Here is a 12160-nt window from a genome sequence, read left to right on the forward strand (position 1 = left end):
TTTATTGATGACATTATGTATGCATTAGTTTATTCAATCCTTACAAAAATTTCTGGGTCATAAATTCTATGTTCTCATATTCCAAAGGAAGAGACTCAGGCTAAGAGACTACAGTTCTTGTCCAAGGAAAAATAGGGCACATAGTCTATTTTGGACCACTACATTGTATTGGTTCTCAAATGCTACAGCAAGGTCAGAAAAGGTAGGGAAGAAGTGCCCATTGGAAGCAGGATGCAGATTCCCCATCCCAGCTCACCAGGGAGCAGGTCTCCAAGATCACCAACTCTGAGAAAGTTATTTCCAAATTTGAGGTCCTGTGAGTAATTAAACACTGATCACAGCGGCCTCCATCTTAGATAAATATGCTCTCAGTCTGTAGAGGGAGGCGATGAAGAACTTGATCTCTCCATACCCTCCCCTGTTAGAATAACAAAGGATGTATCTGTCTCCATTTAGGTTTTGTGCAGTGTTCTCTTCACAAAACCTACTCACTGAATATTTTTCCTCCTGTTACATATAGAACTCACCGTTATCAGAGACCTGATTGCTCCCAGTAATTACTTTCAGAGAAATGTCAGGAAGTTGACATTTTGGTGACACTGCTGAGAGGACTCAGCTCTACGCCAACAAAATTGGAGATTAAGATTGGAAATCCAAAAATTGAGTTTCAGGGTAAAAAAAATAATTGCACTTGCATATATCTAGAATTCAATCACACTGTGTGGTTTTGACGCTAAAATGATTTCCCGGGTAGTTGCCATGTGTGTCTTACTTACCAATGAACTCAGAAAAAAGGTGGCCGTCCTGCTCCGTATCCTACTGTCTCATGCGTTCTGGTGTACTTGAAGTGTGTGTGATCTTTGCCTTCTCCCACCCAAAGAACAGCAAAACTGTTGTAGCTATGACAGGCAACAACAAAATTCACCAGTCTGGGAAATTCTGCTCTGGCATTCTTGTAATTCCAAAATCACTTCTCCCTCAAACTAGCCTGGGATTTCTTTCTTCTTTTCTAGTTAGCATATACTTCTGACTTACAAGAGGGTCTCTCCCTCTTTTAACTAGTCCTTGCCTAATTGTCTGATTTTTAAGTCAGTTCTTCATCTATTAAAAAACAAAGAAGCAACATGTTTACCTACACTGTTAGGAACTGATTAAGACAACAGGAATATCTTCCACTGTGGCGTTTGAATTTTTTAAATGTTTTGCCAGAAGGAATGAAAGCTGTGTAAATGAAACAGCCCATCAAAGGCAGACCATGCTGACCTCAGAGGTTTGTGTATAAAGCTTCTGATTCCCCTGCATTTGCCTTGGAGTGGACAATCTCTCCTGCTCTGGACTTGGTAGGAAATAATTAATAGACAGCATGATTCTCATTGTGCTCATTGCTTAGACTTTATACTGAAGAGAGTAGAAGTACACATGGAAATTTGGAATATACAGATTATTTTCTGTAACTTTTAGATCAGTTAAACTTCTAACAGATTGATACTGCTTTCCTCCCCTGATTCTTTGCTTTTGTTGGTTATATATCTTTTACAAATGCCTTTGCCCATCATTTTAGTGTGATTTGAAAAAGTGAAAGTAAGTACGTGTATTTATGTGCCATCTTTTAAGCATTTAAAATAAGGAAGAACCTATGTCGTCCTTCTGTTTAGTAAAGTTCCCTTCTAAGAAAGATGAGAAATCATGAGAACAGCAGTTTTATTCTTTTGGAGAGTTGGGAGCCCATAGAACTGACTCATCTGACCAACAAGGCCACTGACCCTTCGCAGCCTGCTTTTAGGAGTCACGGCCATGCCTTATTGGGTTGTGATGTGTTTTTGAGATCATCTGTGACCTTTTGAGCTCATTCGTAATTCTGCATAGATTTGCCTCTTCTCTTACCATTAGATTTGAGGAATTTTTGAAGCAAGGTGACCCCATGTCTTAGCATATCTACCTCAGATTCTGTGATTTGGGATTTCCCTCTGTGTTTATGCAGCTCTGTCTTTCAGCATTATTTTTGTGCCAATCTTATTAAACTTTTCCTTCTTAGCCTCTCCCTTTTGCTTAAAATGGCTTGACTTTTTCCTGAGCTATTATTATTCAATATATTATTCTTAGCTTGTCTTGAGAGGCAGCATATATAATTTAGTTTTGTCTTAGGGGTCTCTTGGCTCAGTGTTGATTTAAGAGTAACCTGTTACAGATTGAATGTTTCCCCTCACAATGCTTACGTGGAAGTCCTAACCCCCCCATATGACTGTATTTCAAAGGCCCTCTAAGGAAGTGATTGAGGTTAAATGGAGTCATAAGGGTGAGGCCCTGATCTGATAGGATTAGTGTCCTTATAAGAAGAGACACAGAATTCGGGCCCCCCGAACCCCTGTACTAAACTGTAGACACATACTAGGTATAAGCTTTGTAAGTACAACGTGAGAAGAAGGTGACTGTTTGCTGGAACCTTCATCTCAGACTTCCAGCCTCTCCAAAAGGGTGGGCAATTTAATTTTTGCCATTTAAGCTACCCAGTCCGTGGTATTTTGTTATAGCAACCTAATCAAACTTACATGCCTAACTTGTGTTACATCTGTTTGTCCTCTAGATTGTGTCCTTAGCCATTGGTGATCAGAGGGGTGGGTTGTCGGATTTTGGCTTGCAGTCGTCATATCTATGCCGTCAGTTTCTTCCATTGTAAGCTAGGGGAGAGTTTTATATCAGAAGAGAACAAATTTTCCTCAAATTTCATTAAGAATCAGGAAATTAATTTAGTGGGTTGCTGCAATGGTTTTTCAAATAAAATGCATTGCCTGTAGTTTTGTGAAAACTGTTTCCAGGATGTGTTTTATGGGGGAGTGTATGTGTATTCACTTAATAGATTGAAATATAAAATGTATTTTGTACTGTAGATTGTAAAAGTGATTTTACTTCCATTGCTTTAGTCCAAACTAATCCTTCAGACCTTCTTCGAGTATCCATAGCAAGTGAATTAATGTTAGAGTCTGAGGGAGAAGGAAGGACCAGGATTGTGGACTCTGAGAAGTTGGACTTCAGATGCAGAAATATAAACCCAAGAATTATTTAGAGGAGAATATGGTTATCATTTTTTTACTCAGGAAACAAACAAACAAAAAAAAAAAAGCAGGGAGCCCTCAAGAAAACACTTCTAGTAGGACCAAACTCTTGGGGGATGAGTGTGATTTATCACATCTTGCTCTGGACTTCAAAAGTGCTTTGTGCATATCCCTATTCATTGAAAGGCAATCTGTGTTAAAATTTACTTTATTTTTTAAAAAGATTTATTTATGCATACAAGAACTGAGGTGAGGTGTGGAGGGTGAGAGGATTCATCAGAGGCAGAGTGGGGAGCAGAACAGGCAGATCTACTGAAATGCACTGCTGAGGGGGGTGCAGCGGGAGAGACAGGAGAGGTCTGCTGTGCCATATGTGGGTCAGCTCCCTGGGTGGGCATTGAACTCAGCCCATAGCCACGATAATGCTAAGACTTAACCTCTGTACCACCAGGGAAGCCCAAAAATTAACTTTTAAATGTCTGTAACTGAGCCAAGTCTAAAGTACTCACTCTGTAAACATTAATAGGAGGGAAGAATTTTACTGTCATACACATTAATGACATGTTTTCTTCTGCGCTAGTTAGGAAGTCATCCTACTTCTAGTCACGTGTGAGTATCCTGCCTTCCATCATGTGTGTAGTATAAAAATAGTCCATTCTGTTCTGTGAAACCAATAGAAGCAGAATACGATCATGTCTCTCAAGTCAAGATGTCAGTAGAGCAGATGGAAAATCTTTACTTTTTTTCATCATGTGGCCTTCTAGCTTTGTTAAGAGGAAGAAGCAAGGCCCTTGTCTGTCCTACATGACAGCATAAATTATAAGAAATATATTCACAAAGCCAGCTGTAGCTTGGCAGGTTGGGATGGGGACAATTACTACAGAAGCAAATGTGCTCTCATTGGACGAGTTCAGGGTACAGTGAGAACTGTCACAGTCAAAAGAATTCTGAAGACTTTCCAGAGCAAAACGACATTTTATGAGGAGACAGAGTAGGTGTTACTCAGACAGAGGGAATAGCATTGGGGGGGCACAGGAGAAGAGGGTAGCTAAACTTTATATTCCAGATTACGGAATTCTATTCTGTTCTAAGCATAGTTACCTCAGGGCGGCCTGCAGAAGTTGGAAGCAGCTAAAACTGGAATCAAAAGATCAGTCCTCTGGAAGATGTTACTGGGGCCCAGAATGGAGGCCCTGCATTAGGGCAGGGTCAGGGCACTAGTAATAGAAGTGCTGCTCCGGAAAAATCAATGGGACTTGGCCAATTTGGGGATGTAAGGAACCAGGCAAGGAAGGTCACCTTTGACTGTAGTTTTTAGGCTCAGCAGCTGGGCATGACAGTGATTGTTTTTTTAATAATAGAGAACACTCAGGGGCAGTCAGTCTTGGGAGAGAAAATGATGGGTGAGGTGTGGATTTTACACTTGGACTCTAGAGTTCATGGAAGCCCTGAGGCACCTTGTCTTAAGAATGATCTTGTTAGGAGAAAATTTCTCATAATTTATAGGTAGACTAAACTTTTCCATTTATTTGACATTTTTCCCCTAGAAAACTTTGAGCTGTTCAGATGTCATTTAAATTCAGCATATTTTAATATTTCAAATCCAAGAACCTATATATTTATAGTATTTTTTCCCAGCTAGAACATGAAATTGGTATATAATCAGGATTTTCAAAAAGACAATGGCATAGCAGAAAGATTTTATCTATTTGTAAGTACAGTGTCAGTGTATTATACACTTACACAAATGAATGCCAAATAGATGCTTTGAATTAAAAGCCTTCACAGATCAATTAGTAGTTCCTTCAGAGCCTACTCAGCTTATTTTCTATTTTCTTCATTCTTGGGCATTATTCTACAGTGACTTTTGAGAAGCAATTTTCTTAAAAGAGTACAAATTGGATTATTCCTCTTTATTGAACTGAAATTCTTAACAAGGCATTCCACTAATGAGATACTGTATCCATGTTAGACTAAAAAGGTTAGCTTGAGTCATTTAGTTGGCATTTCAGAATTAGAAGTCATTGATTAAAGTTTCACTGATAATCCAAAGTTTAGTAATAAAAAGGACTCGATAGATGCTGCTTGCACAACCATGGAAATTCATACCATCTAGAAAGTGGCAACAACGGGAATTAGCATTAACTTGACCATTAACACAGCATGATGCCAAAAACTTCAAATAGCCCTGGTCAGTGATGCTGCTCCAGATAAACTCAGCTTACAGTTCCCGGAGGCAACCTCTACTCAGTGTTTGTGTCTTCCAGGTCTGACATGCGTCCTCCTAAGGAAAGAGAAACTCTGCTTTGACCATAGTTCATTCTCCTTTGATGTGGAACCCTATGTGGAACATGAAAGAATTTTCTTTTACATGATAGGGAGAAAAATATCAGGCTCATTAAAAATTTTTTGGTATTAGATTTATTAATGGATATTTTTACTTCTGACCTGACTACCTTTTTTCTTTTCAGTTTAAGATTGATAGTGAATGGTGGACGTGGATTGATTATCACCGCTTTCAGGAGCTCATGCAGGAATACGAAGAGAGCAGTGGATCAAAAACTTTCAGTGCAAAGGATTATATGGCCAAAACTCCTGCCTGGGCATTATTTGGTGCCAATGAAAGAGGCTTTGATCCCAAGGATACAAGATATCAGAGAAAGAACAAATCAAAGGATATTTCCGGATGTTGAGGTTATCAGATTTTAGGATGCTGAAGGACAAAAACTGATGGCCTCGGAAGGTTCTTGGACTCCACTGTGAATTTTCCAAGGACTGATTACACAAATTATATTTCATAAAGAGGAGACTGTAAGACAGAATTTGAGGACACAAGTCACATCCCTGGGTCTAGGGAATAACATCTGCACTTTGAGTGCCTGGGACTTAGCGCAGCATTTCTTTCCAGAACTCATTCCCTTTCCTGATTTTACTCCTGAGAGGAAAGTCCTTTGGGGAGGAAGTACACAACCATTACTAGAATTTAATTGACAGATTTAAATTATAATTACTAAGACTCCCTAGGATGCTCACATGAGACTGTTATAAGGAATGAGTATCAGTCCCCTTCCCCCTTGTGGGCTGTGTACTGCTGAGGTAGGATTTGTCCTACCCTGAGGTAAGTGCATTGCTCCCCTCTAAGATCTCCATCCCTTTCTTACATCTTACTATAAAACCTGAAATGAATTTAATTTGTCCTAATTCTCAATTTTTAAATACTGCATAGATTACTATGAATTTTTGCTTGGTGTCAACCCTTTATGAAGTTGACTTACATCTAAAACTCCAGTAGAGCTAACTGTTCCCATGGACTTGCCATAGGAAGACCCCCTACATCTGAAACACAAATAACGATGTGAACCAATGTTAACTCAATTAAAAACAGAGTAATAAATTTTAAAAAAGAAAAAAATAAACATCGGGGGGAAAAAAGAAAAAGCTCTTTTCATAAGAGGAATTGCTATGTATTGTTACTGAATAATTAGTCTCACAACCAAAGTGTGAAACAATCAGTGTAGTCTGCTCTCTGTCTGTGAGGTCAGTGTGGAAGCTGCCATCACTACATGCACGTGGGTTTCCAGCTCCTTTCACCCTGGTTGCTGTTGCTATCTTACACAATCTGTTCTTTAAGACTCCAGTTTCTTCTAATTGGAAACATCATTAGATACTCAATAGTTTTTTTTTTAAGTATCATAGTTTTTTTTAAAAATTCCTTTATCCTAAAATTTTCATTAATAAAAAATCTTTTGTAAAGTCTTCAAAATTTCTTTTGAGTGTTTATTTTAAAGATGTGTGTAGTCCTGTAGTTCTAAGCCCTGTCAGATTCACCTCCGTCTTATATATTAGCTATTTGCTAACACCCTCTGTTCTCTGCTGAAGTAAAATTCATAATGTATCTGTTTCACCTAATTGAAAACTGGCATTGTATTCCTCAGTGATAGTCAAAACATTTCTCTATTGTGACTCGGAGTGGGGTAGTGACAAAGTATCACAGAAATCATGTTCTTTCTTGAACCTACCACATCTTCAAACTTATACAGTTACCTGTTTTGTTGACTTCTGAGTCAGACAAGAGTCCTAGTGGCCTGGGGCAGCAAGGCCGGATCTTACTGAAACTCAGAGGCACTAGTGCTTATTGATCAGACATAGAAAAACACTTGAAAGCAGAATGAAGGCTTTAAAAAGCAGGAACTCGTGGATTGGCTTCTGTTTGTGACCGTTAACTGAGCATCTACTTGTCAGAAAACACCTCTGGGCTGCCACGAGGAGTAAGGAGGCGGAGTAAAAGGCTTTGGATCATCCCTCAATATCTTTTTCAACAAGGTACCTTTGCTTTTATTTTTTACATACTGAGGTTCAGCTTGACTTAACTGGACAAAGATACTCTGTTGTTCTCAGCTGTAGAATGAGCCTTTCTTCATCCCATAACTTTGGGTACATAGATATATGCTTTATACTTTAAAAAATTGGCATATTAATCCTAGTTCTCATAGTTAGAACAAAAAATTTCAAGTGCTTAGGGAAAATACAATGGAATCTATGTGAAAAAATTCAGTTAGTTTGCTGAGCAGTATTAAAGTAGAAGAGAATGGGATGCTTGAATGTTCTAAAAAGGTCAAGTTATTTTGGGAGCTTGAGCAACTGATTCTATCAGTTGATCCAAACAGATAAAATAATTACAAAATTCCAGAAAAATAATTATTAAAGGAAAGTGTTTTATAAAATATTAAAACATTATCTCAAACAATTAAAATAATTTGAGACAAGAGACCTGCTTCCAAAAAAAGCAGAGTAAAAGCGTAAGTGAATTCATTCTCCCTCTAGAACAATGAAAATATGAGCAACATGACTAAAATCAGTGCATTTTTGAATTCTAAAATTTAACCAAAGCTTCATAATGAGCTGAAATGAATATTTATGGAAAGAAACGACTAAAACTAAATAAAATTAGCAGTTGACTTTTCATCACAAAACATGGAGGCCAGAAGATAGTGGATGACATCGTCAAAGTGCTGAATGAAAAGACTCAACCAAAAATTCTATATCTAGCTGACTCCTCCGAGAAAATAAGACATTTCCTGATAAAAATTAAAGAGTTCATCACTAGCAGACCTGCCCTGCAAGGAATACTAAGGGAACCCTTCACACGTTAATGAAAGCACTCTAGATATATTAACTCAAAGCCACAGGAAATAAAAAACATCAGTTTTTATTGAAACTGAGGCTAAGTGGTTAAATTGGTCTCAGACCCTAGAAGTTCAAGACAAAAAAAATCTTACCTAATTTTCTCTGTGGGGCTTCTGTTAACAGGCAGATTTATCTGACACAACCTGAGCAAGTAGAAGCAAACAGCTCTGAACTGAGCTCCAGGGAAGGCAGGAGACGGAAAATGTAGAGAAGAGGCCCCGCCAGAGGCAGGGGCCTACTCATGGAAATTCAAAACTCCAGGTTTGGGTGAACTGTAGGCTTACACCTTCCAGTATATGTTGCCACGGCACACCCACCACCAGGGTTCCCATAGTCCATCACCGTAGTGTCCTGTGACCTCTCATGCTTCGTGTATAAGCTGCTCTGTGACTGACAAATGAATTTCAGCCAAGTCCACATTTCTTTGCCTGAAACCCACCCTTGAGCTTGTAAAATTTAGCTCCATCGTTCTCAGTCCTAGTCCCTCAAACCTGTATAACCTCATTTCTTTCTTAACCAGGGAGGTAGATTTGAGTTTATAATGTACCTCCTTGCCAGCTGATATGTAAAAGCTGATTTTTCACATACCTGAAGTCTTTGACCTATGCATATTAGGGAGAAGACTCCATTGCTTGATAACAGTATCAATTTATTTTTGTTGTAACTCCCCTGTTTCATTTTTGTGTTTTTCTCTTTACTGATGTCACATTGATTTACAACACAGTATACGATTTGCTGGTGTAGCTTCAACCTTCCCACATAGGTTGCCACAGCACACCCACCACCAGGGTTCCCATGGTTCTTCACCATAGTATATTGTGACCCCTCCCCACTTTGCTCTCTGACCACCCTGCCCGGCTCTCACCAACACTATGTTACCCTCAATTCTACAGACAGGTTTCTAGGGTTGATTATTGTTTTCGTTTTGAAAGACCCTTTGTTTTGTTTCTCTATATCCCACATGAAAGTGAACCCATCTGATATGTCTTTCTCCATCTAACTCACTTCACTTAGCATTATCCCCTCCAGTTCCATCCATGTGGTTGTGAATGGTAAGTTGTGTTCATCTTTTTTAATAGCTGAGTAATATTCCATTGTGTATATACTACGGAGTGGGACATGACTCAGGGAGATGTAACTGAGGCCAGGTTGTAAGTACAGAAAGGAACAGCATGATTAGATTTGCATTTTAATAAGTGTTGGGAAATGGCTTGGAGAGACCTAACGGGAGGGAGACGAACGGGTAGGTATTCTCAGAACCAATGAGGGCATGGCTTGGGGAGTGGCATTTGTGCAGTGCACACCCCTGCACTGCCCCTGGTGGTTGGGGTGGAGGGCAGTGAGTGGATAGACTTGAACGAAACCTTGGACGCTCACACTTAGGGATTTGGCCACATGTTGGTTAATTTGGGAGGGAGTGGACAGGGAGAGTGACGTCACGTCCAAGATGACTCCCAGGTTTCTGACTTGAGATCAGGTTGAATGATCGTACCATTTTCCTGGCAGACAGACTGAAAAGGGGCCAGTCTTAGGGGTGATCCTGAGTTCACAGTGCCTTAGACATCTAAGGGGAAGTTGAAGGCAGCATACGGGCCTGGGATGGAAGGTAATATGTGTGGCTCATCATCATGTGAGCTATAATCGGAGCCTCAAGGAGGCCTGTGATCAGGGAAAGTATAAAACGAAAGCAAGGGTGTGGTGTCAGAGATAGAGGGGTGTGTGGACACGCGAGAGAGCAGGGAAACCAGGCCTCGCAGAGACCCAGGGAGAGAGCGGCCCGCAAGCAGCCCTGTGAGAAGTCAGCGACGCAGGATAGGAAAATGCCCTTTCTCTGGGAATCCTCCACCAGCAGTTAGTGGGGTGCTGCCGCCAATGAAAGTTCTGGAAGGGTTTTTAGTGGCAGAAGATAACTAATATAATGGTAAGTTTAAAATGTAGAACACAAAGCCACGGTATCATCTTACGTTATATTGAAAATCATAGGAGGAAACACAACTGAGCATGTGTTGTGTAAGCAGAATGGCACAGTAAAAGGCACGAGGAAATGTGTGGAGTCAGACGCTAAGCTCTTTCCTCCAGTAAGATCCTGAATTGGAATTCAGCCTAGAGTGGGAGTTAAATACATGCGAAACAGCATATTTTGTCATCTAAAAGATAAATCTTTTTTGTTGTTCTTTCACTGTGCTAGGTTGTTTTTCTCACTTTTTATTTAAATACAAATTGATGAACTCTTCCCGGGGCACTGTTGATTTAATGCAAGTTGGCAGTGACTAATCTCGTTGGCTATTAGCCTGCTTCGTGCTTTTGTCCTCTACCGATTTCTCTTCATTTAGTATAATAAAAAGCATATTACTTCCATGACTAGATTTGGAAGATGTTTATTATGGTGCTGTGAACTCACTGCATTTTCTGGAGGAAAAGACAACCCCTCTTGTTTGGAAGGAACCCCGGTGCATTTAGATGTGTACTCATTGATTTTAGGAATTCTGGCCGAAATGTAGAGCAAGAGCAGAAGTGGTCGTGGCAAGAGCATGTGTGTTTGCAACGGACCGTGAAGGAAACGACGCAGTCCCAGGTGGGTAAAGAGTGTATTTGCCGAAGATCTGAACAGGCAAACAATCTGCAATTCCTTCTCTAGATTCTCCCCAGCCTTATCGAAGGTACAGTGAAGTGCCAGATATGACTTCATCTTTCTCCTTGTAAGGAGCTAATTCATTGTGTGCCTAATGAATGGGCTCTCACTGAGAACTACTAGAAATTTATATGCTGATTATCATCTAAAGAGAAGTTGGATAAAGTAATCGGGACTGTTGAAAATTAAAGTGTGTGTGTGTGTGTGTTTTAACAACTGCCCCTTCTCCAGCAACCCCTGTGTAAGGAGGAGCCTGTACATCTGTGCCATGCCCGGCACTTGGCCCACTGGAGAGAGGGCCTTGCTGCGCCCCACCCGGTCGCCTCCTCCCTGAAGAAGGGCTGAGGCACAGAGAGGAGGCCCTAGGAGCACCGCCACAGTCTGGTTCCCTCTGGGGCAGCAGGGCAGAAAGCATTTCATGGAAATATGCCGATGGGTGAGTTCTGACCAGGGGGCCGGAAGGCTGTGACGAGGGTGGTGGGCACATCTGGGGTGCCCTTGATTTGGGAAGTCTGCAGGGGCACGGGGTGGTATTGGACGTTTCCCCCTGGCTTGCTGAGTACAGAACAGGAATTCCTGGTGAAAGGCCCCAAGGCTCCTAGAACATTGGGTTTTGGGGCCCCCTGACTTGTTTCTGGTGACTGGAAGTCATTTCCTCTGTATACAGTCAGTGTCTGATCCTGGGGTCAGGACTAGAAGCTGGGGTACAAGGCCCTCGTGAGAAAGAGGCGGGGAAGAACAGGGAAGCTGCACCCAGAGGGGAAGGCCCAGTTGCAGAGCCCGGGAGCAGGCTGGCGGCAGGTGTGTGCTGCAGGTGGGGCTGGGGCTTTGGTGTCACTGATGGAAGAGTAGGCACCGCTGTCCTCTGGGTGATGCTTTATTTGGCCATCAGTCCACTGGTGGTGCTGAAGGACACATAATCACAGAAGTGGGAGCAGTGGCCGTTTATGGAGCCCTGCCTTTCTACTGGACGCTGCAAGACCTGTGCCCGCCAGACTCAGGGTTTAAAGGCAGGCTCTGGCCAGAACTGTAACTGCGTGCCTCACCCTCAGCCATGTCCCTTCCTCTATTCAGCCACAAGACTGTAGAGTGAGGTTTCTAGAACATCTGGCCATGTCACCCCAGGTTTCCTTCAGGCCCACAGGCCAGTCCAGAGGCTGCCACGGGCTGACCTCTTGTACCCTTGGTTCCTCGTCTGTGGGCCCTGCCGTCTGTCTATAACCCATCATCCTTTCCATCCCCCTAACAGCTCCTGCCCAGCTTCTAAACTCAGACTTGTGCATTTGTG

The 12160-nt window shown here is 41.4% G+C and overlaps 1 protein-coding gene across 3 annotated transcripts in view; it reads left to right on the top strand.

The window, feature by feature from the left end:
- Positions 1–6803, top strand: part of LOC119241486 (S-adenosyl-L-methionine-dependent tRNA 4-demethylwyosine synthase TYW1) — a 111584-nt gene extending 104781 nt beyond the window's left edge. For all 3 annotated transcript variants that reach the window (XM_037506788.2, XM_037506789.2, XM_054693579.1), the window contains one exon: positions 5525–6803. In XM_037506788.2, coding sequence (XP_037362685.1) covers positions 5525–5746 — 222 coding nt within the window. In that variant the 3' untranslated portion in view covers positions 5747–6803. The remainder of the gene's footprint in view (positions 1–5524) is intronic.
- The last annotated feature ends 5357 nt before the right edge of the window (positions 6804–12160 follow it).

This window comes from Talpa occidentalis, unplaced genomic scaffold (genome assembly GCF_014898055.3).
Source record: "Talpa occidentalis isolate TD23 unplaced genomic scaffold, MPIMG_talOcc4v2.1 talOcc4.12, whole genome shotgun sequence".
NCBI lineage: Eukaryota > Metazoa > Chordata > Mammalia > Eulipotyphla > Talpidae > Talpa > Talpa occidentalis.